The sequence below is a fragment of the Cucurbita moschata genome, unplaced genomic scaffold (genome assembly GCF_002738365.1).
Source record: "Cucurbita moschata cultivar Rifu unplaced genomic scaffold, Cmos_1.0 Cmo_Scf00002, whole genome shotgun sequence".
In the NCBI taxonomy this organism is placed as follows: domain Eukaryota; kingdom Viridiplantae; phylum Streptophyta; class Magnoliopsida; order Cucurbitales; family Cucurbitaceae; genus Cucurbita; species Cucurbita moschata.
Window position 1 is genome coordinate 6,036,584 of NW_019268518.1, and position 27,935 is coordinate 6,064,518.

A 27,935-nucleotide genomic window follows, 5' to 3' on the forward strand; every position below is an offset into this window, starting at 1 on the left:
TAAATTTAAAAAAAAAAAAAAAAAAAAAAAAGAAGTATAGTCTGACATGGTTTATTTCCCAACAACTTTAATGTAAAATAATAATAATAATAAATAAAGAAGAAAAAGTATAAATAGAAGCCCACAAGGATTGCATGGGTTGGTTGGTGACAAACGCAAGCAATGAGAGTCCATCTCCAAATCATTGCTCAAATGACTTATAAACCTTTCAATCATTGCGCTCCCACTTTACATTCCTGTCCAAAATTGCTTAATTGCTTCTATATCAGTTGAGCTATGTTCATATTAATAATTTATTTATTAAATTTAAAAATATAATTATGTTTTTTTAAATTAATTATTATAATAAAAAATTTTAATTTAATTTAATTTTTTTTTTTTTTTTTTTTTTGTTGATCGTGAACATTGTGAAGTACAATAGCGAAACCGAAAGGGGCAAGTAGTCAGTAAAGTTAGTGTGGAAAATTAGGTTTGAGTAGGTCAATACAATGAGCCTTGGAAGAGCTGTCTGTACTACCAAATGTATTTAAAAAAAAAAAAAAAAAGTAAATTCAAAACTCAAATAAATAAATAAATAAATAAATAACAATAGGACTCTTTGTTTGACTGTGACAAATGATTCTTGTAGCAAGGAATATATTAAAGGCAAGAAAGCTATGGTTTTTGTATTATTATGCCTTTTTTCCTTCTTAATATAACTATACAATAAATTCACCATCTTTTCCTTGCCCTCTTATTTTACGTTAAATTAAAATATAAGTTAATTCGAGGAATTTTTAATTAATAGATTAATTAGATATAAATTTGAGTTATGTACTTGGTAAAAAGAATATTATACTTTATATATAATTAGCAACCATACTTGGATAAATATTTTGATTAATGATGATTTATATTTTATATTTAATGAGTAATTAGAAATTAATTTAAAAGGTTAAAAGACCAATTAAAAATGAAGGGTGTAAATTACCAAAAGGCCAGTGTAGTTGAGCATATTTACAGAAATACCACGATTTCAAAACATGCAACCGCGTTTAAAGCATAGAGAAAAGGAGAAAACTTGGGGATAAGTGTTTTGTTTTTTGAGTATTTTAAGAATCACTTAACGAAATTCTAAATCCAAAAAGGCAGCAAAAGCTTAGCATCATAATCCATTCCCATCCACAAAGTGCATGGCATTCACTTTAATTACCCAAAAAGTTCAGGGGTATTTTCGTAATCAACTTTCTATATAACAACAACACTTGAATTAAACACACACCCACATCTCAAATCAAGATGGCTGCTCCATCTTCACCAAACATCCTTCCTTCTCTCCAAGTTTTCTCCCTCAAATCCTCTAATTCTTCTACCTTATTTCTTGTTAAATTCAAATCTTTCCTTCACACTATCATCTTCTCCCATTTGTGTCGGTTGGCTCGGGCGATCTCCCGAGCCAAGTCGACCGTGGTTCGGGTTTTGAAGAAAAATTATCACTACACGAATAGAAACAAGAACAAGATCTTTTTCGGGTCGTTTAGACTTCATTATAATTGGTGTTCTTCCCATGTGATGCCTGTGCCTGACCCTGTGTGGGAAGGTCATTTTTACTACGACGCTGCCACTGCGGACAGCTCGCAGCTGTCCGGGTACTTGCAATGGTTGGAGGAGAGGAAATTAGAGAGCGAGACGGCGGCGGGGGTGACGACGATCGCAACGGAGATGAATGAGATCGACAAATTGGCGGAGATGTTCATAGCAAGCTGCCATGAGAAATTTAGGCTGGAGAAACAGGAATCAGCTAGAAGATTTCAAGAGATGATGGCAAGAAGCATGTGAAGAAAATTTGATGGGACAAGGTGGGTTTGATGGTGTTGGGGTGGCAATGTTTTTTTTTTTTTTTTTGAAATTCTTCGTCTTAATGTATATTATTTTGGGTGGAATTAAAATTTTCATCATTATATCCAAAATTATATCCAAAATTAAGCTTAATTAATTAGTTTACTCTGATTTATATATATATATATATATTACTTTATTAATTTTTTTGAAAATATGTTGTTTTTTCTTTTGAAATTTGGTTGATAATTATTTAAAAAGCAAAAAAAAAAAAAAGTGAAATGATGATACTATGAACAGATTATAGTTTGAATAGAAAATTGTGGTTTTACTTTTTATTTTCATATTTAAAAAAAAGAAAATAGAGAGAATAATGTGAGAGAGAGAGGAGTATTGGATGGATGCATCGCTTTCAAGTTTCATTTTGGAGGTTGGCAGGTAGTGATTCTGTTTTCCAGCTTTTTTGGGATTATACGGTGTCGTTTAATGAACACTACAGACAATTCCTCATGTCGGAAAGGCCAAAAGAGTGACCAAAAATCATAAGACAGGGGAAGAGAAACAGAGTCTGCCTGTGGGTTTTGTTCTGTTTAATGGTTCACTTTTTTTGGTCCCTTGTTCCGCTTGTAAATGACGATTTTAAAACGTTATAAGCTAATAAATTTATGTTCGTATTAGACATCAGGCATTAGAGAGTCGTTGGAGTGGTAGCTGGAAATGGACAACAACAATGGTCATCGAAGATGGGTGGTAGACCATAGTGTAAGTTCTCATATCAGTTTGTGGAAACTTTTTCCTAATAGACACATTTTAAAACCGTAATGGGTTAAAGCGGTTTACTTGGACTGTTACAGATAATCACTAGAGATGGACAACGTTTATGTGGGCATAGTCGGTGGGACATCATAAAAGTGAAGGTAGGGTGTGAGAGTATTTGGGTCTATTTTTCTAAAATTTAGTATAAAAAATAAGCTCTGAACGTCAGGCACCCACCTGACACGTATAGACGTGTCTTAATAGTTGCTTTTCTTGGAAATACATTGATAAGTGTAGATGTGGCAGTCTCACACGACATCGCCAGCTCTAATCATGCTCAGATACACTTCATCTATTTCAATCATTTTCAACCACAATCACACACAACAAGTGTGACTAAGCAATTTCATGAAATCATAAAAAAACCTTAATTTAAGTAATCGAGCATGTGACATCAAAGTAAAGAATAGGTACATGCATCTAAATAAGAGTTATTCTAATAATTTTCGACTAACGTTCGTATAATTTTTTTACACATAATTAGAATTAGACTATATTAGCGTATTATATGATCTCAATTTATAAAAGTTGTGCTTAAATGACCCGTTACTTTTATCGTCATAATTATAAACGAACTCTCCAGATCATTGACCAACGCCCTAGCAAACGGCTACGGCATCTTTTTCCAGCTTCCTAAAGTAATTGCTTTTTCATCTTCACATTGTTCTAACTAAATCAATCAATGCCCTCAATCTGTTTCAACAAAGTCCCCAATCAAACCTTTATTTTCTTTTCATTAAAAAAAAAAACGCCTAGAATTTATAAAATTTAATTATCTAAACTTTTTAATTTTGGAGATTACTCTTTTTAAGAACATAATTTGAATGACTAATTAAATTTTTTAATTATAATTATAAATAAAAAGAAATTACAAAAATCGCTTTTTTTTTATTATTATAATTACCCTCTTAAAATTTTAATTTAATTAACTCACCTCTAAAATTTGAGTTAAATCTTGAAATTTAAGTACTTAATCTTGAAATTTTATAATTATAAGGAATAAATTTTGTTATAGTTGGTGAATAAACTTCGCAATCTCAACCAATAATTAATATTTTCATATTTGATTTGATAAAACTCTCGTAAATAATTAAGTTGCGTTGGACGAAGACTTTTGAAAGTGATAGGAGTGGATCACATAAGATAGACCGGTCAAATATTTTAATATTTTTGTTTTAATTTTAAAATTTAAAATTTAAAATTATAAAAAAGAAGGGTGTGGATTTGGAAAGAATCTTGCTTTCTGAGCAATGTTTTGTTCTTTATTCCCCTGCCTCTCTCTTTATTTGCTTTTTTTTTTTTTTTTTTTTGGGTTATTTCATGGAGAATCCAATTCCTTCTTGCAAGTGATGCCTTAATGTAAGAAAAAGTGAGGCATAAAATTATTTTCTTCCGATTTTGTTCTCTCCCTATTTTTAATATTCCACGTCAGCTTAGGAGTTTAATTAGATTCTTAATTACTTTAACCTCTTTAAACCAATAATATAAATGAGTTTGTGGAATAAATGAGTTTGCATTTTTTAAAGGCTTTTAAATCTAATTAATTAAGAGTTAATATTATTAATATTATTAGCTAAATCATTCATTACGGATGGGCTTTTTCTTTCGAGTAGGCCCATAATTCAAGCCCATACCAAAGCAGCTCGGCCTAATTATCGACTTTTTTTTTTCTTTTTGGTTTTAGATTTTAGATGTTAATTTTATAATGATTTATTATTTAAATAAAATAAAATAAAATATTAGTTAGTATGTTATTCACTTAATTATACGAATAATTATCCTCAATTTATGCGATAAAAACGAAATAATAACCCAATTAAAAAAAATCTAAAAACAAAAAAAGAAAATTTGTGAACCGAAACTAATCCAATGACTCCACCGTGGCATGATATTGTCGGCTTTGAGGCATGATATTGTCAAGTATAAGCTCGAGTGATTTTGCTTTTGCCTTCCTAAAATGCCTCAATCCAATCAAGAGAGTATTATTCGATGATAAACCTGATTCCCTTAGTTAGCTGGACGTGGGTGTGTGCTAATTCTGGATGGGATTTGCTCCGGTGGGCGGCAGGTTTCTGAAGCTCTGTTCCACAGCTTTCTTGGGCTCTTTAATGGCGGATGTTTGAGAAACAGAGTGGGACATGGAACTAAGAACTACCCTTGTTCCCAAATGGTGGTGGGCGGAACAGAAAGAAGAGCTGATGGTGAAGATTTGAATCAGAAGCAGAAGAAAAACGGCAGATTCAGATGCAGCTCTGCAACTAAAGCTTAAACCCTTCTTCTTCATTTCTCTGTAACCTTAATTGAGTTTTAATGGAAATGGAGAAAATGGGTTTTTGTAGTTGGACAGGATTATGATAGGGTTTTTGAAAGACGACCACAAAAAAAAAAGTTACATTGGACTCTTTATTTATTATTATTTTTTTTAAATTAATAAAAATAACCATAATTTTTTTTATTTTAATTGAAATTTTTATTTTTAATTTTTAAAAATTTCAATAATACTAAAAAAATTTCAATAAAAATTAAAAAAAAAACTCTTAAATTTTAAAAAGTTAAAAAATATATTGTTACCATTAATTAGGGAGGAAAATGGTTAATAATTTGTATATTAAAAAAAAAACAGCCACCTTATGAGCTTTTAAAAAAATTAAATTAATATCGGTTGAGATGTATTATTTATGAAATATATTTTAATATTCTTTATTTAGAATTTGAGTAACAGTATATTTTATTTTATTCTAAGTATTTAATTATTTTATATTTTCCTCGTGGTAGCTTGTATCCTAAGGATATCAATATCAATGAGAATACACACCTTCCCAATTTTATTTCTATTTCTCATTTTTAACAATATCTTTAAATTTCTTAAAAAAAAAAAAATTAGAAATGGTCAATGAAGTGTGGATAAATAATTTTTGGAGACTGAATTAAAAAAAAAAGAATTAATAAAAGTTAAAAGTGTTATTTTTTTTTTATTTTTTATTTGAAGGGTATTAATTAAAATTGAAAGGCATTTAAGGAAAAAATTAGTGTTGAAAGAGAGAAGAATATAAAAAATGTTAAAAACTTTACATTAAAATGTAAAATTAAAATAACTGATTGTTAGGTAGGTTTGTGAAGTAATTAGGTAATATTACCATATTTTGTATTTATGTTTAAAGTTTTCTTTTTCTTATAATTATCAAATGGATCTCTCAATTATTGAATGCCTTTAATGGAGTATGTTATAGGTTTTTATTTTTAAATTATATTTTGGCTAACCACTTTGAAAAGTATTTTTCATATTTAAAATTATGTGTTTTGCACCATATTTAATATTTATTTAAAAAATAAATAAAAGAAAGTCCCTCGTCAATCATTAAAATGAATTATATAATATGTCGGCAATATTGTATTTGAGAGTTCCTAAATTTAAATAAATAATAATAATACTTTGTTAAAGAATGTATATATATATATATATTTAAAAAAATAAGTTCCATATTGTTCATGATTTTGGCCAAACAATTGAGAGAGTTTCCCAACATATTTGGTGAGGGGTGATGATGTAATTTTGTCATATTATTAGATTTGAAATCTATATTTAAAATCTTTTTTTATTTTAATGTCACATCACTTGTTCAAATCATTTCATTCATGTATGTAATTCATACCAAAGAGAAAAAGTAAAAGTAGAAGAGTGTAACGCCCCATGTCAAGACATTGATCAGGATTTGAAATACAGATTTAGTACCTAAGGGCCCTAACGTTTCCTTACATCTCCTGCGAGATGGTCTTATTACTTACTCATTGCTTCTTAAAAGTAAAGACCATCCCTACAAACCAACACGAGTCTTATCCTCGCTCACATACATCTCAGAAAAATTCTTAAGAGGTCACCTAATATAGTGATGCAAGTAAAACACGCTTTAACTATGAAGTTCTTATGGTTTAGCTATTGAAAAGGAGGGTGCACCTTGTAAGTATAGGAGGTAACTTTCATTTCCTTGAAGTTTTTTTTAGTCATTCTATTATTGGGATCGCTCTCATTCGAATGTGATCTCAGTTCATTTATGTATTTCTCATTTACTCGGGTGTGAAAAAATGAAAAAAAAATATTTTTTTTTTGGGAATGATTTAATGTGGGTAGAGAATGCAATTATATTAAAAAAAGGAATTTTAGAATTTAAAAAAAGATAAGAAGTATGGGAAAATGCATTATTAGAAAGAAAAGTAGAGGTGAGTAGAGAAAATGAAATTCAATAATTCAAATAAATTTCAACAAACATGAAAGAGGGGTTATGGGTCCATGGAATTAAGTATTGAAGAGAAAAATATTCCTTAAAACAAAGAGTGATAGGAAAAATTAAGTGAATTTGGAGAAACCTCTTCTCCAAACTGAATCGACACATTAACTAACTCACAAAATTTGGTTCAAAATTTTGGTAATGTTCTTCCTAAGTTTCAACATTTGGAAGCATCTCATTGTTTTTATTCAATTATAAATGTTCTTTTTCCTAAAATTTCACTATTTTTTTTTAATGATTTGATAACTATTTAATTTTGTGTTTTTGCATTTTTTTTTGGAAATTCGAATTTGATTGCCTTCCATACTTCACAAACAGCAGCAGCTAGTTAGGATTCATTATATATATTTTTTTCTAACTTCTTTTACTTCATTTTTTTTTATGTGAGTAGCCCATGAAATATAAATCGACAATTTTCGTTATTCTCAAATATATCATATGCTTTTTCTTCGTTCTTGTTAGGTTTAATTTGCAATACATAGACCTATCAAATTGTTTTATTTTTTCTTCTAAAAAAGAATTAATGTATTTTATGGTAATTTAAATAAATCAGCCCTCCAAATCACTTTTGAACAACTTTTCTTCAAATCTCTTCCCTCCATGATGTCTTTGAACCTTTTTTTTTTTTATTTTTTTTTATAGTATTTTGGACCTCTTTTTGTGTCCCATTGGTTTTTTCTAGACAAATTCTTTCAGATGCAACACACTTTTTGTTAGGGGTGAAGTGTGTCGTTTTTATAGTTGACTGGTCTTCTTCCTACCAACTTTACAGTGTTTATAAGTTTTCTAAATTTTAAAATTAATTGGCATGCAAAATCGAGAAGAAACTTTCTTATTCACTTAAATCCTGTTTGAAAGAGCCAAAATGATTTAACATTTTTTAAAAAGAAAATTTAGTCTTAAAATTCTATACAGGATTCATAGCATGGAAAGACAAATGGGTCATTCAGTTCTATCTTACAAAATATTTACCACCTAAAAGCAACTCTGAACGAGAAGATTATGAAGAAATGAAGAAAGAATGAAAATTGTTAATTACTCTAATAACCATCATTCTTGATCAAGGCATGACGCTGAGCTTCTAAATCAAACCATAGCTTGAATCCAATGGACATAGATATCTAATAAACTATACATCACATTATAGTTTCAAACTCTTAATGTTCAGAAAACAGAATTCCTGATTTTGGGTCATCCTAAACTCCTACTGCTCTTAGTTCTCTAGAAGTTAGTTCCATGCACAACAAAGTGAATAAAAACAATTCTCTATCACTCTCATTTATTTTCTGTATAAAAAAAATTGACAATATACACCATGGTAATTGTAAACACACACCTCTATATCGAGAAATTATTCAGCGCGACTGCTAATGCCAGCCTTTCCCTTTATCTACAGGGAGTTTGTATTTTCTGCATAATTGAAGCGGGTTCCTGACTGGGACTTGGTGCCTTTACAAATGTTACTGAGGCTTTACTACCTGCGCAGACGGTCAAAATATAAAAGTAGAGAGGCTTATAAGAATTGAAAGTATGCAAAGGAAAAAAAGAGATCAGCATATGGGCTACCAGTTCAATGGTTTTCAAGCATTTTAGCTCCAAGGAGATATGGAGAGATGCAACACTGACCATATTAAGAAGGCGGAGGGCAGCGGGACGGGTGAACTTCCTCGCAAAAAGGAAACATGTAGATGGTTTTCCCTTACTGGTGCACCATTCTCTTCGATATTCAGTTTCGTAGTAGATATTATCAATACCCTGCACAAGACGAATGTTCTTGAACGTGAACCAATGAAAAGGTCAACTGACAAGATGAGCAGAATACTCGGTTTCAGTTGCTGACTGAATGAATAATAAATCAGATTCAACTTTCATTTGTATTAAGGAGTGAAGTGAAGAATCGCATCCTTATCAGTGTGTTACAGAGGAACTTGAGGGAATGGGGTGAATAGTTGGTAAATACAGTTGAAGAATTTTCGTTCTTTTAAAACCTTGAGCGAGTGGTTCAATGATTTACAGAAGATGAGGAAATTGGTCATAAACACAGTATTGGATGCAATATTTGGAAGTTCCACTTTACTTAAGGGAGATGCAAAATGGATGTAGCCACTCAATTAGCACGTGTTATGAACAAAAAATAAAGTACCTTTATAGATTGTATAAGATCAAGAGTAGCATCTGAAAATTTGTATGTTACAGGATGCCAATTACGACGTTCATGGTCTCTGGAGTGTGAGAGATCCCATGCTGAATATGTAAGTGATCTTCGTGTGAGTTCTTCTTCAAGCCCTTCTTGCTGAATTATTAAAAATAAATGATTAGTAATCTGACCAACAAATTTATACATATAATGGCGTTTTAGTATGTGAATTGCGTAAAATATTGACTGCATAGGCAATTGTTGTTCAAGAAAGTTTCACGTGGATTTCTTTTCATTATCTGCTAGAAACTCATAGTTTGTGTCGAAGTTTGAAAGTTAGGATCATAGGATTCATTACCACATGAATAAGTTTTAATACAAAGCTGCATTTTCAGATTATTAGCAAACAAGAAGTGTTCCAAGTTTCCAGCAATGATGTCAATGTTCAGAAGTATAACGCTCAACTATTATATTACATGAATAACATGCATAAAAGCTAATAGGATTATAATCAAGCAGAAGAATGATCGAATTAAAGCCAGTTTGTGGAAAGAGAATGCATGCAATGGTAAAACAAAGGATCATGGCATGCTTATAGAATGTTCGATTTTCTATTCCTCTATAGATAATCAGCCAAGTTTTTCTCGAAATAGAAATAGCTTTAATATATTGAAATGGTTGAAAATCTTACAGCCAATAAAGTCTGAACATAATGTTCATCAGGTATGCAATTGTGTTCCTTGGATCCATCGCTAGGCTGCACAACAATATATTCAAGACATTATTATAGCAAGTAAAGCAGTTTAAATTAGCACTAGTTCCTTTATTTTAAATCTAATGTCTTTATAATACATGCCATGATTATATTGTTAATGTGAGGCCCAATAACATTTGTGAAATGATAACAAGAAACTGCTTATGATTGAAATTCTTACAAATGGGTGATCCCGCCAAAACTCTGGTAGTGATTTCCTCTGCATAACCATCAAACATACAGCTGAGTAATTAATACTATTCCTGAATTGGTAATAAAAGGGACATGGAAATATGTACAACAAAATGTAAACAAGTGGCCATAGAAGGGAACATGGCATCCATATCAAAGGATGATAAAAATGCGGCAAGATTACTTGCCTTGCAATGCTGTTGAAACATTGGAAAGACTGTATTGTCCTTCACTACAACCTCTGCATGCTTCCTTGTCAATACAACCCACTACAAGAGGATAATGAAGGTCATTTGTAGTCTGCAGAAATTACAAGAAAAAAATTATATGATTTAATTGGGTTATTAGATATAACGATTACCTGAGACCCTTTTCTCCAATTGCGAACAGGAATTACCGGATCCATTTTAGGATTGTAACGCCCTTCTTTTGAATCAGCAAAACTGGTTCAACCATTTACTAGTTAAACATATTTACCACCCAAAGGTATAAAACTTTGATAACATACACAATGACATGTTTAAAGTCCATAAGCTAGAATATATCAAAATTTGGATGATTCAAAATACAAAAACTGGTAGATTAGCTTCTTTGTAATCTGCAATCTGTATAGATAAAAACACAACATAATTATTGTTGAAGCTTCAATGTCGAATAGAAAACAACACTTCGATATTTTCAACATGCCTTCCAACTTTAGAATCACTAGGAGAATTATGGTCGTTGGATTCAGAACCAATTAACTCTAGTTGTAGGAGACATTTTCACAAGAATGCTGTTTATATTTTAGATGGCGTTAGATGAGGATGAAAAAGGGTCAAGCAAGAAAGACCATTAATGCAGAAATAGCGCTGTAATGTATGTATAAATTAGTCCGTTTACCTGTCCACAAAACTAGTTGAAGTAGACATGACGTAGTCATATGTGTAGCTGAAGTTGTATAATGGTATGCAGCTGAGAAAAGATCAATTAACTGAAATATTGTAAGGATTGACTAATCCGATTAAAACAACCTTCAAAATATTTTGGAAAGAAAATATAACACATTAAAAATATATCTTAAACCATTACTAAATGCACTCAAAACTTTTATGAATTGAAGGACAAAATGACAGCATAAGAGGATACACAGGCTAACCATATCAAGTCTCACCTGTCAGAAAGAAAAATAAATCGTTGATTTGAAGTATCGGTAAGTGCATGTCTAAGCAAGATACGTTCTGCCTCAATCATACTTGCCTCACCCCAGTCTACCTGATATACAAAACATTAGCATCAAGATAAACACACAAATGGAAATGAACTTGGCAGTGAAGCAACACAAACGACTAAATGAAATTTCCTTATCCTCATTGATGTAAATATATTTACGTATACTTTAAAGGGAAGGCCAAAGAAGCTCGATAACCCTCTAAACATTTTTATTTGTGCACACATAAATGCAAAGCGCTGTAGAACAATGCATTTTGGTACTCCGGGAGAGGAAAACAGGCTGCGGTAGAAGTAAGTCTTCAGTCGTATCCCATTTCATGAGATGCAGTTTCCAAGAAAATGATTCACTACTATTTCTTACAATGGAATTGCTTTGATGCTCTTTCCGGAATCTTCGTTAAGCAGCAAAGGCGCTAATAAGTAACAACTACATATACTTGAGGAATTATACATATATATTAGCCACTAAATTAGGACTCACACCCCAATTACTCTACCTATAGTATCAATCTGTTGACAATTTTGAATTTCTCATTCCATCATAAGAATTGTTACCTGTATACTATCGTTAACTTGACGATTCAAAAAATAGATCGATCTTGTCGTCGCCTTGTTAAACAAAAATCCTGGCCTCGAATGAACGAAGATCGAAAACTTATTCTCCCCTTCCTGCTAAAAAAGTATACTAACTTCATTACGCAGTGAAAACAAAGAAATTATGAAGTTGTTCCTATGTGCTCCACAATTTCTAAAAAAAGATGGAACATTAAATCCGATCAAATGCCAAGTATCAGTAAAAAAAATTGCCAATAAACATCCATAATGAGAAGTATTAACTATTTAGCACGATAAACACTACCTGAAAAAACGTATCCCAAACTATGTCCAACGGAAGCCGATTCCGAGCTATGAACAGAAACGCGATTTTCGGTTCCTGCACCGATTGAGGACGCAACGACGCCAACATCATAACCCGACCATACTGAGACTGCATCGTAACTAAGCTCCCAAAGCAAAATACAAGCAATAGAGAAAAAGCGAGCTTCCTTTTCCATTTGAAGAGCGCCTTCCGCTGCCCAACCTTCTGCTTCATGAGGCTTCCTCTCCTGTTCAGCCAAATTTCTCCACCATTTCAAGCACGGAAGAAAAAACAGGACATCAACAAGCTCTTCGCGATATGTATCATCGTTTCTCCCCTTTAAACCCAGCGCGATCCATCGACTGGGGGAAGCAAATTTTTGGATCGTTCGAGCAGCAAAAACTCGAATTAAGTGGAAATTGTTAGCAAATTGAAACAGAAAATTGCGTGGTAGTGCGGGTAATAGAGATCGAGAAGCTTGAGAAGAGAAAGAATACTCGTGAAAGCCGAGTTTTCTCCGGCGGCAGCGTGGGAACGGGAAAGGAGGGGGAGAGAGAGAGAGAGAGAGAGAGAGAGTTAGGAGTGAGAGTAACTTCAGTTTAGGTGCTTTGTGTAGGCAGTTTAGTTTCCTCCATTAAATTCTAGTTTGGTTTAGTATTTATTTATATATGCTCATCTTTGCGTGCAAAGCTGGATATTCCCTTCCTTTCTAATTCTATATTTCCAATTTGCTTTTTTTTTTCTGGTGAAACTTAAAATTTTAAAATTAGAATTTTATTCTTTCATAAATAGTCTATAATTAAATAACAACATCTAGTTATAATATTTAAAATTATATAGGAAGGAAATTATAATTTAATTTATCATTTAGTTATAAAATTATAATATACCTAGGGTTAATAGTTAAATTAGTTAAATGTTAAAATATATTCTTAGACTAGTTGGTTTACTTTATTATTTAAATTCTCAATGTCAAATAATACATTCGATTCATTTTTAAAGAGAAAAAAGTAAAATTTTATTTTATACCTTTATTAAAAATTATCTTGCGAATAAAGTAATAAAATTGATAATTTTGTGTTAGAGGTTAATAACATAGTTAAATTATAGATTTAAGCTTATAATTTAATAACACCTCATAAATATTAAATTATTGAAATTAAATTTGTAGTAAAAAAAATTATTTAATTTAAAATGAGAGGAGTAGAAATGGAAAGAAAAGGATGGAAAGCCAAACTTAATTGTAGGAAAAATATAACATGGGAGTTGTGAAAAAAATAATAATTATGAAATCTTGAAGCACACTCTTTTTAATTATAATCTTTCATAAATAAGAGTTAGTAGTATTTTAAAATCCAAGCAACCCAACTACTACTGATTGTGTTGCAATCTTCGAAAGTAATTAATATCTCTAATATCAAGACTTAAAAAATACATCTTTTAATTGAAAGGTAGTTTAAAAATATTTATAAAATATTAAGTATTAGTGTAAAATTAGAATTAAATAAATAGCTTTTATAATCAGCCTCAAAATTATAATTCTTTTATAAGATTTCCGGACGACGTCGTTTGCCGGGACAGTCCTTCCAAGATTCAGAAACCATGAGATCGTTATCCATCACTCCTCAGATCACAGTGAAGAGGTCTGCAAAATCTTCCCTCTAATTTTCCCTTTTACAATTTGCTTAATCTGCCTCTAATGGCCGTTCGTTTCGCCATTGAAGTTTCTCGTCCGGCGACATTAGAAGAAGAACATACACAATCAGCACATCTCAGAAATCTGCCATTCCTATCGGACGGCCCTTGAGATTCGGAAATTTCACCTCGCGATTCCGCACGAGTGTCGATAATGGAGGCTCGAATCGGAGCCGAGATCGGATTGGTGCGGGAGATGCAGTCATTATCGTCGACCATGGCTCCCGGCGGCAGGAATCTAACCTCATGCTGAGTAAGTTAGGGTTTTGGAATTTGGGTGAGATTGCAAATTCTACGCAATCTAATTCTATTGTGAATTTCAGATGAGTTCGTTGCTATGTTTAGGGATAAAACTGGTTACCCTATTGTGGAGCCTGCTCCCATGGTATGTTCTTCTTAACTGCATTTTTCTTGTGGGGCTGTAATGAATTCTCTTTTACTTTGCTCTAAAAACCACAGGAGCTGGCTAAACCTTCGATAAGAGACGCATTCAAATCGTGCGTTGAACAAGGGGCCAAACGCATCATCATAAGCCCGTTCTTCCTCTTCCCTGGTCGACATTGGCAACAGGTAACTTGCTGTAAGGCAGTTGATTTGATGAAATGACTCTTTCAGTAAGTGGATTGATAGCAATGGCTGGAATTTTGTAGGATATTCCTTCCTTAACAGCTGAGGCAGCAAAGGACCACCCAGGAATATCATACATAGTAACTGCTCCTCTTGGTCTTCATGAAAAGCTCGTGGTAGGAATTTCTCTAGTAGATTTCTTTTCCCAGTATAGTGAAGAAACAGGTTCATAAATGATCAAAGAAAAAAGAACTGTATTTGTTGGTATTGAAATATGAGGTGTTCTGTTGGCACTGGCAGGATGTTGTGAATGATAGAATGAATCACTGCTTGAGTCATGTGCTGGAGTTGCAGATGAATGTGAAGTTTGTGCTGGAACAGGCAAATGCAGATTTAATTAATGAGTCTATGAAAGTTGGGACTTGGGATGAAACGACGTAGTTTCGTTTCAAGTGAACGTGTTCGGTGGTGGGGATTGGATGGGTTTGTATATCAATGACTGCTGAAGGCTTGAGAATCTATCTTTGTTTGGTATCTAAGTTTGTAAGCTTGTTCTTCATTCTGTTTTCACAAATGACTACAATATGCACAATGATATTAGTTCTCAAAAGGGTTTTGAGAACAGTTTTCCAAACAAACTATTGGATATAGTGATTGAAATTCATAGCTTTTCATGAATCTACCTGTGTGTCCCAAAAACTTGTTTTACCCACTTCCAAATTCCATTGATCTTCTCCATCTGTATTTTCATGCTCGCATTAGCTCGAGCCTCTGCTTGAGCTGGGGTTTCTTCAACCGTTTCCTTTCCTGTAAATCTTCACATAAGTGATCGAATTGAACTAAAAAGGCAGTTGAGAATAGCTTCAAAACTCACCAAATTTTGTGTCCTGTTTTTGTCGTTTCAGCTGCTGGGTGAAGGCTTTGGCCGCCATGAAGACATTGGCCGGAATTTCCCAGCCGCCTCCAAACACGCCATATCCTTCCTTGGGAAGTGGCTGCATCAGATACTCCAACACTGCCAGTTCCTCCTTTTCTACCCAATATATGCAATTTACGGGACATGATTCCACTGAAACCTGTAAGAATGAAGCGAAGCTGTTTAGTGTTCTTTTTCTACTCGTAATTTACATTTTTCCCCCTTTTACCTGAATTTTCTGATCATTGTCTCCATACTGAACCTTAACTCGTGCACGACCAAGTGTCTCATCCATGGTGAATGTATTACTTGCATGGTGTACACATTCCCTGCAACCTGTGAGAAATTATGCAAGCTTCTCATCCTCATATTTGAAAGTGGTTTCAGATAAATAATAACGAGTTCGAATCCTTTTTACTATTTCTTATCCATGTAACTTGGTGAGCTAAGTCTAACTAGTGATGAATCCAAGCTAAAAAGATCGTGTTCTAAGTCAACATTCACAAACATTTTAGACATCAGGAAACTCGAGTACAACAATAAGAACATCCAAATCCAATCATAATAATGCCTATATGTCGCCACAAAATCAAACTGCATAATCAACAAAAGTCTCTCCAGGCTTCGAGATCTTTTCGCAATATTGTTACTTGGCAGAGTTCATTAACAAAATGAATAGTAAAGGATGAACACAACCATACCAATGCAGGCGTTTCCGTCCACAAACAAAGCCTGAGATCGCAGGGGTCCTTTCCAGGAGCTGTAACCTAATCCAGGGTTATAATTCCCAAATCTCACCCTCATCTCACCCATGGAAGAATCATAATTCTTCCTTTGATCCTCTCTCATCAGAACTCGATAAGCCTCGTTCAACCTCAACGTACGCTCGTGGCCCTGACAATTATAAAAAATCATCGGAAGGTAGTGTGTTTACAATGAATTCTGGTACAAATTAATAACCTCTTGGCCTGCAATATCCGGATGAAATTTCTTCTGCAACTTTCTGTAAGCTTCTTTGATTTCTTGAGCATTTGAATCTGCAGAAACTCCAAGCAGCTCGTAATAGTTCGTCTCATTCCCTCTTTCTCTTGCGCTGCATCTAATCGCCGTCCATCTCGGCTTCCTTCAGGCCAAAATTGTTCGTCAGAAGTATTATATAGAAGAAAATTGGAGCCGCAAAGCTAGTCAAATCTAAGATCTCTTCAGACTAAAAAGATGAAGAAGGTAGAACTCTTGACAACATGATCGATCTCTGTAAAGGAAATAACCTCATGATAAGCTTAGATTCATTAGGATGCGCAAAAGATGAAGAAGCCATAGGCACTGAGCGTTGAATAGATGGAACAATGGAGATGGCCATGAGGACGAATGAAACTGCAACTTCGCCGCCAATCGACAGTCCAGTGGAGGAATGAAGATCAAAGAGTACGAAATGGATGAGATATTTCTCAGGATTCGAGATATTTCTGAAGGGCCACCAAGTCGCTTTTATATTGGAAAATTATTTCCGCCTTTAGCGGTATATTCTCTTCCGTGAGTATCTCAATTTTTGTTTTATTCTCTCTTAATACATATAATCCTTATCCCATCCCATATGAACAATTATATATATATATAAGTCGATCAAATTTATACTATAAATAATTTGGAGGACAATAATAAAATTTATATTCTAATGCCATAAAAAGAAAAGAAAAACAATGCCATAAAAAATGGATTTCTAAGCGCCGCGGCCTGCAAATTCCCGCCATTTCAACTTGGGAGCATATAAATATGCGGTGCAAATTTCATTTTTCATCGCCTAGTATTCTATATTTTATCTCGCTTCAGTTGAATTCTGTGTTCGTTTTCATTCTTGCCGTCGCTTGGGAAGGCTTCACTCGCGTTCACGATCTGAATATCGAGGCTTCAATTCAGAATCTGTTCGTTCAACTGCCGAGAGAAGAGGTGCACATACAATGGAATGCTAGTTTTATCATTGATCATGCCTGATCACACTGTTACAAAGCATTTCTGATAAGGTTTTTATCTCGGGATAAGTTTGGTATCACATCGTTTTTAATTCGGTTATATTACAAAAGTGTGCATTAAATTTTTCTGGAGATTCTCGACGGATTTCGTGAAGGACGGTTCTGCATTTGAGCTTACCGGTGATGATTTAATTGCTAAATTTGGATGCCTATGCTTGATTGAGCATTTGTGTTCTTTGTGCTTCTTTGTATTTCTTGTTCTATGACATTGTATTTGTTTTTTTAAGACTTCTCCGTCTGGATATCTGAATGTGTGTGGTCAGGATTGACACTAACGATCGTGCAAATGTCAACTTCTTCTTCATAAAGTTTAAACAATTCATATTCATTTAATTATCTGCTTGTTAATTGTGCAGTTCTTACTACTGATTGTAATGTTTTTCTTGCATCAGTATCAATCAAGCTCGATTATTCTACATCAGTGTCCAGAAGTCCGGACACGGTCATGGACTCATATTCACTGAAATCCGTATCAGATTTACCCGCACCACTTCGCTCGACTTTTAGTTTTAGGTAACATGCCAATTCTGTAGAAATTTTAGCTCTAGTCTTTTTAGACACTACAGTAATCGCAATTATGATTTTTCCATGATTGATTTCAAACTGAACAAGCGTCTAAAATTGAAAGATATGTATACTTCTAAATTTTTTAAGATCTCTGTAAATCTTGTATTTGTTAGACTTATTCGTATTTTGTCTATTGCATCTCATCTTCAGTCGTTTGCTTCTTGTAATAGAATGAGCTGATCCTCGCTTTCTATCAATCTTCTTAGCAGCATCTAATGTGTGATTGAGCCTGTATTTACTTTCTCATTATTTCTCGTGGAGACTGTCACGAGAATCTGTTGCAAAACTAGTGGTAAGGAAAAGAAAAATTAGAGACTAGTGATAAGGAAATTCCAAGTTGGAGAAAAAATCGACCATCTTAACTTCTTAATTGATGAACAATTGACGCTTTTTTAATTCCTAAGGATGTGATATAAAATCGAAATTTGAAATTTAAGGATACAGCTCTCTCGACTATTTCCTCTTATATAAGCTGTCCTCTCCGACTCAAGTTGTAGACTAAGCTAATCCATCTTTTCACTTAGTAGTCTCTACGTTCAGGTACTTCAATTCTTTACAGAGTGAATGTTTTCCTGTTTGTTTCAACTCCGATTCGAACATGGTCATTTCAGCCCCTACTGGGAGTGGTAAAACTGTACTGTTTGAGCTTTGCATTTTGAGGCTTCTTTCAAAATTTATTGCCGAGGGGAAGTTCATCCACGAAAAGGGAACTCTAAAAAGCGTAAGTCTCCCATGCAATTATGCCATCGGACAGATGTAAAAAGAGTGCTAAATTTATTCATGTAGTAATAGAGGAGAGCATTGCATTATGTTTATACAATTCATATGCATGCATCGTTTCTCTTCAACAATTTATTCCAAGTTTAATTTCTCCTTCTCTCTTTTATTCTGTGTGCATATCCATATACATATACACAGATGCAACTATTATTTGCATCACTTTTTAAAACATAATTGAGAGGGAAAATTACAATTTTATGTGCATCCGATATTACATTACATGGTTTCCATCTTCCTTTTACATTTATGCAGATATATATTGCCCCATCTAAGGCTTTAGTACAGGAGAAGCTCCGTGATTGGAATCAGAAATTTGGGTCTTGGGGGGTCAGCTGTTTGGAGCTAACAGGAGATAATGAAACTTACAATATGAAACATATACAAGAAGCTGACATTATTCTAACAACGCCTGAGGTCAGGACTTTAAACGCAGAACCCTTATTTCATGTATCAATGCTCATACAAAGTTAAGTCCACATGCAATTGAATGCTAATAACACTATTAGTCACTCAATTCTCGTAAGTTTATTATTTCCATGTCAATCGTTACTTTCAAGAGAGTGATGCTTCTTGCCTAACATGATTTCTCCAAGCTGCATTGGTTTCACTTTTAGCAGTACTTTTCTGAATGGCTAAATACCATCTCCTTTTATTTTTTGCATTGAAGAAATTTGATGCAGTAACTCGGTATCACATAAAGGATGGTGGTTTAGGCTTTTTCGGTGACATAGCCCTTGTACTTATTGATGAAGTTCATCTTTTGAATGATCCACGTGGAGCAGCCTTGGAAGCCATAGTTAGTAGAATTAAAATGATTTCTCGCAACCCTGAAATGAAATCCAGTCCTCTCTCTCATGTTCGTTTCTTAGCTGTATCTGCTACAATCCCAAACATTGGGGATCTTGGTAAATTTACTTTAGTTTATTATTACTAGTATTACTCGCATCTCCAAGTGTCTAAAAGTGAGTGAACTTCCAAATTTTATGATTTATTTAAACCATTGCAGCAGAATGGCTTAACGTCCCTGTTCAAGGAGTCAAAAGGTATGCTTTTCGTATTAATAACAGGCACCAAGTATTTTCATTGCAGGATCAAGCAGATTTCATTTAGTTTTCAATGCTCATCAGGTTCGGAGAAGAAATGAGGCCTGTTAAGTTAACCAGCAAAGTATTTGGTAATTGATGTCTGAAATTACCAGTTCTGTGGTTTGCTTCTTTGTCTGATGCAGTCTACTATTTTATAAATGTAGAATGCAAGTACGAATTGTGATGGTTAAGTGCTTAGAGTAAATGGGAATACGAATAAGTGTGAAGTATATGACACATTTTGTATTTTTTGCTGTTCTACTCTTAATTATGTAATCCTTCTGCAGGCTATGCCCCTGCTAAAAATGATTTCATGTTTGAGAAGGTATTTGATCGAAATTCAACATAGAGTAGATTGTTTTCAAGAAATCACAACCAGCACAAAATATGTTTGGAATTATCTAACAGTTTCCAACTTTATTTCATTGTGTATTACAGCGCCTTCAGAACTACATTTTTGGTCAGTGGAACCATGAATTGTATTTTCCTTTACCGATATTATTTTATTTGCTTCAGTTTTCGCCCTTCTAATATTGTCATACTGAGAAATGTAGATGTTCAAATGAGTTCGCAGATGTTCTCATGCAATATTCAAAAGGAAAATCTGCATTAGTGTTTTGTTCAACTAGAAAAGGAGCGCAAGAAGCAGCTCAACGGCTCTCGCAAACAGCAATGACCTTTGGTTATTCAAATCCTTTTATTAAAAGCAAGGAACAGCTGGAAAGGTTACGAGAAGCTTCACTATCATGCAGTGATAAGCAAATGCAATCTAATATTCTTTATGGTGGTAGAAGGCCGACTTCTTTTTTTAATGCACTCATATCATCCTGCATTTATTTCAAAATTCATGCTGTTGAAATAAATATCTCACGTTGACAGTTGGGTATCACAATGGTGGGCTTTGCTTGAAGGATCGCAATCTCATTGAAAGCCTTTTTCTCAAGGGTGATATTCGAGTTATTTGCACTACAAATACTCTTGCTCATGGAATCAACTTGCCGGCACATACAGTAATAATAAAATCAACTCAGCACTTGTATGTTCTGCACCTCTTTCTATTCTACTTTTTTTGGGGATTCTAGAAGAAAAACATGCAAGAAAGTTAACTGAAATCTTCTTTCCCACACATCTAATTTCTACCTTAATGCAGTAACAAGGAGAAGGGCCTTTACATGGAATATGACCGGTCCACAATACTACAGGTTCTTCATTGTCACAATATCCTTTCATCCCGGGTTATGTTTTCACGTTTTGTTGTGATTCAACATGTAAGTTGGGTGTCTTTCTGAAATCCGGTGGAATGAACAGAAAAGTCTCGCAATCATACCCACTTATAAGAGAACATAAATGGATATTTCATAATTTCTATCTTTCTGGAAATTGTCTAATGGTCCTACATATCTGGTCTGCTTCGTTATATGCAGATGTGCGGGAGGGCAGGTCGGCCTCCATTCGATGATACGGGAATTGTCATAATCATGACAAGAAGAGACACAGTAATGCCACGATATCTAAGCTTCATTTCTCTCATTTTCTTTCTTTACTTGGAAGTTTACAGAATTTATTGGTTTAAGCATTGTTTTTTTTCTTATTGCTATACGAAATAGTTTTCAACAATACCCTTTTCATTTTTTATCCCAGGTCCATTTGTATGAGAATCTCCTAAATGGATGTGAAACTGTGGAGTCGCAGTATGTATTTAATTCAGTGCACTTGTTACATTGGAACACTTCAAATGTTTTGTTTTACATATGCTTTTCCAACTTTAGACTGCTTTCGTGTGTGACGGAGCATTTAACTGCGGAGATAGTTCAAATGACCATCTCAGATATAGTAAAGGCAATTGAATGGATGAAGTGTTCGTATTTATACGTAAGAATGAAAAAGGTGTGTACGTTTTGTCATGCTATCCTCTTGATTATATAGTTCAGATATTTTTGTTTTCATCTTAACTGGTTTTTTTATTTGTTCCAAATTTATTTGCAAGCTAGAATCCGCAGAAATATGCTATCAGGAATAGAATTTCTTATCACAATACGGAGAAGCACATGGAAGGTATTATCACATTCTCTATGATATAAATTTGTTTAAATTGTTAAAAGTAATTTTTTGCACTTAACCCCTCATGAGCTCTTCTTAGAAACTATAATCTATGATATTTTATGATCAGACATTTGCATTGAGAAAGTAAATGAATTATCTCGACATCAGATGATTTGGATGGATGAAGATGGCTTCCTCTTGAAGCCACTAGGTACACTTTAGGGAGTAATGACATCAACTATTTTCTACTATTTAATGAAATAAAAATCCTGATTTCCTTTCTTTTTGGTAAGCAGACCCCGGGAGGTTGATGACAAAATATTATTTGAAGTTTGATACCATGAAACACATTATGCATGCCCCTGAAAATTGCAGTCTAGAGGAGGCGCTACATATCATTTGCCATGCCGAGGAAATCGCTTGTATGTGCCTTTGACCTTTTACCTTGAGAATATTGCTGGTTGTTTAGAATTCAGCTGAAGGAGGCTATAAACAATTTGGGGAACTGAAGGGATTCAGCTTAGGCGCACTGAGAAGAAGCTTCTTAATGATGTAAACAATGATAAAGATGGGAGGCTGCGTTTTCACATTCTTGGTGAAAAGGGGAAGAAGAAAAAACGTATACAGACGAGAGAAGAAAAAATATTTATTTTAGCAAACGATTGCTTGACTGGTGATCCTTCAATTCACGATTTATCCCTCAGTCAGGTTCATTTTCTCATAAAGCAAACGGCTTTTAAATCATATTGTCCTTGAAAAAAGTCATTACAACCGGTATCCTTGCACAGGACATGAGTTCTATTTGCTCAAATGGATGCAGAATTGCCAAATGCATGAAAGAATATTTTGTATACAGAAAGAACTATAAAGGAACCTTCAGCTCAATGCTTCTAGCAAAATCTCTATATCAAAAACTCTGGGATGACAGTCCATTTTTGCTCAAACAACTACCTGGAATTGGAATGGTGACTGCAAAGGTTTTTACTTCATCTTTTATTGCTTTCTGAAAAATGTTTATTAGGTTGTAGGTGAAACTCGCTCGTGAGAGAATCCTTTCAATTGTTCTTTTCAGGCGTTGCATTCTATGGGAATCAAATCATTTGAGGCACTTGCTGAAGCGGATCCAAGGAAAATAGAGATAGTCACAGGCAGAAAGTACCCATTTGGGAATCATATCAAGGAGTCATTATCATCCTTACCACCGGAAGTGGACCTGAAGCTCGAGGAAGCTGAATGCGGTAGACAAGGGAAGGCCAAGCTCATCGTAACATTAACTAGATTGCCCCAGGCTTACCGACCAAATAAACGACATTACGCTGATATGGTTTGTTGACTTAAATGTCTGTCTATTTTTCACTAAGAGTTGACCGTTGCAACAGAGAATTCTGTCTTGCAGATTGTTGGCCTAGAAGAAGATAACCAGATTCTCTTTCATGAGAAAATAAGGTGATTACTTTTGAAACTTTGATGTATAAGTTTAAGAAAAAAACTGGGCGTGGATTTAATCGAGAAAAAGGATAGAGATTCGAGCTTTGGATATTTATAAATTTAACTACTTTTTTGGGTATGTTTAAACTTATCGTGTTTGATTTCATTGTTCCAAATTACCTTACTCTGTTTAACTAGATTTCTTTTTGGTGCAGCAGAGTAGATGAATTCTCCAGGTACTCGAGATTAATCTTTTTGTAGCTCATTAACCAACAAAGTTTTCTTATGTGTCATATAAGTCATGAGTCCATTGTATTAAGATTCAGAGGCATCAAATGGTGAGTTTACATTGAGCTTATTTTGAGCCTTGCTATTTCTTTCCTAATTCCATAAGGTTATTGAGAGGGCAAACATTTCCTTACCCCATATGAATTTTTGTTGGGGAAAAGTCAACCTTTTTGTTCAAATATATCGAACTTGACCAGAAAATAGTAACTATAGCATCAATACAACCTTATCTTACTACTATTTTGCTCTTTCTGCAGCCCTTACAGTGCAGTTGTTCTTGTCTCACATCCTCAACAAGGAAAGTTGACGATTAAAGCTGACCTTATTTTTGATGAATACAGTAAGAATCTATGCCGTTTCAAAAGTTCATAGACCCTCTTGCATGGACAAAATTCCTAGTTCCCTTGGATAGACTTTTAAGAGTTTCTTCACGTAGTTGGCATTGATCTCCACCGAAAACTTCAACTAATGGAACGAAATTCAAACGCGAGAAGCAAATGGGGAAGAATACCGCCGTCCTCCTTTCCTCCACCTGAGGAAGTATACATCATAGACAATGACAGTGAACCTCTACCACAAGCTGCAGTAAAAGAGCCTCCCAAATCTTGCGACTCGAACTCGTTACTAGATTCCATGTGAGTGATCTTCTCCTAGATCCCTGAACTCTTCAAGAACTGAATAGGAGACCTTGAAATCTGTAACTTAATTTGAGTGTTTAAAAAGTATACAACGATGAGTTTGGAGTACGTAAATTTAGTGGTCTATTTAATACTTTTTGCTCCTAACAAAACTTTTCAGGCCGAGTTTCAACCTCCTAGACGAAGAGTTTGAGGACGGTACGTAAATTCCTGAGAGTCAGAGCGCAACTCATGTGCTTTGTATCAAATTCCTCTCCTTGATTTCTTTCTGAAAGTAACTTAAAATTATTGCAGCCGAGCCTGCAGCTGGCAACGACGAAGATGAATGCAAAATCATCACTGAACGAACTGTATTTGACCACATACGTAAGAAAGCCAAAAGCTTCCCTGTGTTGGCTGCTTCAAAAAATAGTGCTTATTCACCAGCACCAGAGACATATAGTTTCACTAGAAACACGCAGCCGCTAGAATTCCAGGTTGAAGCTTTGGAAGAGAAACAGAGAAATGAACTTTCCCCACATACTAAAGTGGAGTCGTTTTCAGGCTTCAGAGAGGAAGTTGGAAATGAATTTCGGACTCTCCAAAACCACTTCCCCTCTGGACCACATTTCATGGATGACGAAAAAGGTACGCATCTATTTGGCTTAAATGTAAGCTTGAATGAAAGTTTTATTTGGGTCAAAATTTTATTTAACTTTCAATTGATAGTCCCAATTTAACATTCTAAGTTTCAATGTAGTTTAAATCTACGGCTATAGTTTACCTCTAATCTTCATTGTAAAAGTGCTCAAGTAGATCTCTAGATATTTAATGAGATTACATTATATTTTTCATCTATTAGACATACAATTTAGTTAAAGTATAGAAATAAAACTGATAATTTAACACATTTTTATGATAGCTTGGATGGTGCATATTGGATCAAGAATGCCTTTTCAGCCCATACCCAATTTATACTTATACTTTGTTATAGACATATTCTAACGATTGCCAAAAAAATTTCAGGGGAATTGGGTCTCCAGACAGAAGAAAGTAAAATCATCATAACGGAGGAAACCATATTTGATGATATAAAAAGAAAAGGTAACAGTTTTCCGGTTGTATCCCAAATTTGTGTGAATACACCAGGTGCATACAGCAAATTGAATCGGGCTTCAGATGCAGAAGTGGCATCCATGCAAATGCTGTCTTTTGATATCTCCATGATGAAGGAAAACAAGCGGCCACGTCCAGCGAGCCCTAATATCAGCAACACCTGGAACCACCCGAGCCCACCTGTAGAAACCAAAAAGAACTGCTGCTCGCTAGAAACTGCCACCGAGACCAGTGAAGTAGATCCTTTCGTTGGATTTAAGAGCGTTTTTTCTTTCCTCTGACTCCTTTCTTATCTTACACCGATTCATTCTTTTATTTTCCTTCTTGCTTGATCGTGTATGGAGAATTGTGTCATTTCATACCTAGATGCATTTCTTAAAATTGTTTCGGAATAATCTTTTAAAATTTTGGAAAAATATCAATTTTTACCGCCATATTTGTTTGTTGCATCTTTTTACCACAAATTTTGTTTTCATTAAATTGTACTTAAAACTTAAAAAATAGGTATTTCAACTTTAAATCCAAACTTGAAAAAATATTGAACTTGTCACAATATTCCTATATGTTTTCCTACAACAATTGGTAAGATTTCAAAGACCTATTGAGTTGCACATTGTGAGTTCTTGTAAAATTGTTGAAAAGTTAATTTGTACATTAATCAACTTTACATTTATTGAAATTAATGAATTACTAAGAATTTCACATTACTTTTTGTCAAAATAAGTAATAAATTATTGAAATTTTAATAGATGGTAGAGGTTTAAAAGGTTCATTACTAAAATGGTTAATTATAGTTTATTATAAAATAAATTAAATTAAAAATAATATGTTATTTACTGAAAAAAAAAAAAAAACAAAACGATATATTTTATTTTCCATGTCTGAGCATCTAATTAGGTTTTGAAAATAAACATGTGTTTAGGAAGTGATTTTAAATAAATTCATTGTTGGCCAACCTTACTAAATAAATAGAAAAAAGACGGTTAATTAAACCCCACATATTTAGGCTCCTTCCCTATAACGCCCAAACCTCGGCGATGAGATGAAAGCCAGACTCATTCGAACCGCCATGTCAAGTGCCACACTGTTGTCTTCATCTCTTGCCCTCAAGAACCCTTGCTTCCACTTCTCCTCCACCTTTTCTACTCCTTTCAATGGACGTCTTCTCAAGAATCAGCTTCCTTGCCCAATTCGCTTCCCTGCCGTTTCGCTTCGATGCTATGCATCTTCTTCTGGTGTTGATCGAGTGCGCGTCTTGAATCCTGTTGTCGAAATGGACGGTAATATATCGTGTTTGTGGCTTCTTAATCAATCTGTTCTAATCGAATTGAATTGAGTATGATTTTGGAATGCGTTTCTGGCTGTATTTTATTTTATTTTTTTATTTTTATTTTTGGCTAGAACTCAGTTTGAAAACCTAGGAGTGTTGATTACTGAGTGAATGTTGTTTGCATGTGAACTCAGTTTCCTGTCGCTTCAAATATTTCAACTTGAGCTTGACTTGTCTGGTCTTTATCTAGTTCTGATTATTGAATTGATCAGATTCATGTGTTGTGAACTTATATTTTCCATTTGGATGCTTGTTACGGCTTGACTGATTTTGATGATTTTTTACTATTAGGTGATGAAATGACGAGGATCATATGGACAATGATAAAAGAGAAAGTATGGTTACTCCTACACGAAATTGTTTCGATTTTAATCTTTTCGAGGGAGATGATTTGTTCTGATACTGTTTCTTGTTTTCAATTACATTGTAGCTTATTTTCCCGTTCCTGGATTTGGATATAAAGTATTATGACTTGGGGATACTGAATCGGGACGCTACTGATGACAGAGTTACTGTAGAGAGTGCAGAAGCCACTCTTAAGTATGTTCTACTAGTAAAATTTCAGCTAATATTTATTTGGGGATTTTCTTATTTTGGATTCAACAATGTTTATTCGCTTGTGCTCAATGGCGTGTTCTTTCAAAAGTGGTCAGAAGCTGTTCAAACTGTAGATAATGTATTTTTGGGTGGAAGGCTGAGACAAGGAAGCAAAGAAATTAGCTGATAATTGATTGCATAGGGAACATGGCTATGAGTTTCTACTCGATTGGCATACTTTATAACTTGTTGATGCTTATATGAGGTGTAATTTTCTAATTGAGACGAGGACGGAGAAACAATTAGTTGGTGAAGATAGTATCATTAATTTCAGGTCTAGAAAAGCAATTAGAACTAAACATCCGCTCGATAATAGAGTACACATTACTTGAGTTCTTGTGCTTATCTCAGAGTTGTTCTTTTTGTCCTCCTTCGAACATTGTGAATGCAGGTACAATGTTGCTGTAAAATGTGCTACAATCACTCCAGGTGCGTCATTTGTATCCATGCCAATCTGATATTTTAGAGTCACTAAATCATAGAGCATCCCGATTGAATTTTCTTCATGGATGTAATATTGGCAATAATTATCAGCTTTAATTGATTTCTCTTGATCTTTATCTCATTTTTCAGATGAGGCCAGAGTTAAAGAGTTTGGACTTAAAGCTATGTGGAGAAGTCCCAATGGCACAATTAGGAACATTCTTAACGGTTTGTTGGCTAAATATACTATCTTATTTTTCAAGGAACATTCTTAACAATTAGTGCAAGTGTAATTTGGACACGACACTACCTAAAAAGAATAAAGAAGAAAAATCCTAGTCCTTTTTTTTTTTTTTTTTTTTTGGGAGTTCGAAAATCT

At 34.0% G+C, this 27,935-nt stretch overlaps 5 protein-coding genes and 1 pseudogene across 8 annotated transcripts in view; 4 read left to right on the forward strand and 2 right to left on the reverse strand.

The window, feature by feature from the left end:
* The first annotated feature begins 1,242 nt into the window (after positions 1 to 1,242).
* On the forward strand, positions 1,243 to 1,971 carry LOC111462262. Its single transcript, XM_023105843.1, has one exon. It carries the CDS (start codon positions 1,279 to 1,281, stop codon positions 1,816 to 1,818), a length of 540 nt encoding a protein of 179 aa, XP_022961611.1. The 5' UTR covers positions 1,243 to 1,278; the 3' UTR covers positions 1,819 to 1,971.
* Positions 1,972 to 8,018: 6,047 nt separating this feature from the next.
* Positions 8,019 to 12,632, reverse strand: LOC111463645. 4 transcript variants are annotated; one of them, XM_023107675.1, is made up of 11 exons: positions 12,075 to 12,632; positions 11,771 to 11,884; positions 11,157 to 11,257; positions 10,886 to 10,957; positions 10,365 to 10,446; positions 10,192 to 10,272; positions 9,993 to 10,031; positions 9,749 to 9,814; positions 9,064 to 9,213; positions 8,487 to 8,675; positions 8,019 to 8,398 (listed from the first exon to the last, which is right to left on the reverse strand). In XM_023107675.1, the coding sequence occupies exons 1-11, from the start codon at positions 12,306 to 12,308 to the stop codon at positions 8,381 to 8,383; spliced, it is 1,146 nt and encodes a 381-aa protein (XP_022963443.1). In that variant the 5' UTR covers positions 12,309 to 12,632; the 3' UTR covers positions 8,019 to 8,380. The 4 variants fall into 4 exon arrangements, with proteins under 4 accessions (XP_022963443.1, XP_022963444.1, XP_022963445.1 ...); XM_023107676.1 differs by having other exon boundaries at positions 8,019 to 8,408; positions 8,548 to 8,675; positions 11,771 to 11,887; XM_023107677.1 differs by having other exon boundaries at positions 8,547 to 8,675; positions 11,771 to 11,887.
* A 974-nt stretch (positions 12,633 to 13,606) lies between these two features.
* LOC111462710 lies at positions 13,607 to 14,974 on the forward strand (annotated as a pseudogene).
* Positions 14,873 to 16,708, reverse strand: LOC111462699 (chaperone protein dnaJ C76, chloroplastic-like). Its single transcript, XM_023106400.1, has 6 exons — positions 16,521 to 16,708; positions 16,213 to 16,375; positions 15,954 to 16,146; positions 15,482 to 15,588; positions 15,211 to 15,412; positions 14,873 to 15,143 (listed from the first exon to the last, which is right to left on the reverse strand). Exons 1-6 carry the CDS (start codon positions 16,610 to 16,612, stop codon positions 15,016 to 15,018), a joined length of 885 nt encoding a protein of 294 aa, XP_022962168.1. The 5' UTR covers positions 16,613 to 16,708; the 3' UTR covers positions 14,873 to 15,015.
* Positions 16,614 to 25,702, forward strand: LOC111462693 (DExH-box ATP-dependent RNA helicase DExH17). Its single transcript, XM_023106390.1, has 29 exons — positions 16,614 to 16,785; positions 17,126 to 17,199; positions 17,675 to 17,795; positions 18,390 to 18,570; positions 18,882 to 19,043; positions 19,297 to 19,534; positions 19,636 to 19,672; positions 19,757 to 19,803; positions 20,002 to 20,039; positions 20,153 to 20,174; positions 20,289 to 20,501; positions 20,594 to 20,750; positions 20,865 to 20,916; positions 21,139 to 21,210; positions 21,356 to 21,405; positions 21,484 to 21,601; positions 21,706 to 21,769; positions 21,885 to 21,968; positions 22,054 to 22,179; positions 22,269 to 22,465; positions 22,546 to 22,734; positions 22,830 to 23,081; positions 23,154 to 23,203; positions 23,404 to 23,421; positions 23,731 to 23,813; positions 23,910 to 24,108; positions 24,272 to 24,309; positions 24,406 to 24,738; positions 25,117 to 25,702. The coding sequence occupies exons 1-29, from the start codon at positions 16,664 to 16,666 to the stop codon at positions 25,485 to 25,487; spliced, it is 3,708 nt and encodes a 1,235-aa protein (XP_022962158.1). The 5' UTR covers positions 16,614 to 16,663; the 3' UTR covers positions 25,488 to 25,702.
* Positions 25,703 to 26,185: 483 nt separating this feature from the next.
* Positions 26,186 to 27,935, forward strand: part of LOC111463463 (isocitrate dehydrogenase [NADP]-like) — a 5,303-nt gene continuing 3,553 nt past the window's right edge. Inside the window, exons 1-5 of the mRNA XM_023107412.1 lie at positions 26,186 to 26,486; positions 26,828 to 26,871; positions 26,967 to 27,076; positions 27,525 to 27,562; positions 27,707 to 27,784. Of these exons, the coding sequence (XP_022963180.1) occupies positions 26,249 to 26,486; positions 26,828 to 26,871; positions 26,967 to 27,076; positions 27,525 to 27,562; positions 27,707 to 27,784 (508 nt within the window). The 5' untranslated portion in view covers positions 26,186 to 26,248. The remainder of the gene's footprint in view (positions 26,487 to 26,827; positions 26,872 to 26,966; positions 27,077 to 27,524; positions 27,563 to 27,706; positions 27,785 to 27,935) is intronic.

Excerpts from the sequence above, each read along its gene's own strand:
- LOC111462262 (XM_023105843.1), top strand. The coding sequence starts at position 1,279 with ATGGCTGCTCCATCTTCACCAAACATCCTTCCTTCTCTCCAAGTTTTC.
- LOC111463645 (XM_023107673.1), bottom strand. The coding sequence starts at position 12,308 with ATGAAGCAGAAGGTTGGGCAGCGGAAGGCGCTCTTCAAATGGAAAAGG. Across the intron at positions 11,888-12,074 it reads TTTGGGATACGTTTTTTCAG|CAGGAAGGGGAGAATAAGTT; the intron begins GTAGTGTTTATC and ends ATACTTTTTTAG. Across the intron at positions 9,815-9,992 it reads TTTGGCGGGATCACCCATTT|CCTAGCGATGGATCCAAGGA; the intron begins GTAAGAATTTCA and ends ATTGTTGTGCAG.
- LOC111462699 (XM_023106400.1), bottom strand. The coding sequence starts at position 16,612 with ATGGCCATCTCCATTGTTCCATCTATTCAACGCTCAGTGCCTATGGCT. Across the intron at positions 16,147-16,212 it reads CGGATATTGCAGGCCAAGAG|GGCCACGAGCGTACGTTGAG; the intron begins GTTATTAATTTG and ends TATAATTGTCAG. Across the intron at positions 15,413-15,481 it reads ACAATGATCAGAAAATTCAG|GTTTCAGTGGAATCATGTCC; the intron begins GTAAAAGGGGGA and ends TCATTCTTACAG.
- LOC111462693 (XM_023106390.1), top strand. The coding sequence starts at position 16,664 with ATGAAGATCAAAGAGTACGAAATGGATGAGATATTTCTCAGGATTCGA. Across the intron at positions 20,751-20,864 it reads ATAAAATCAACTCAGCACTT|TAACAAGGAGAAGGGCCTTT; the intron begins GTATGTTCTGCA and ends ACCTTAATGCAG. Across the intron at positions 21,211-21,355 it reads TCATGACAAGAAGAGACACA|GTCCATTTGTATGAGAATCT; the intron begins GTAATGCCACGA and ends TTTTTATCCCAG.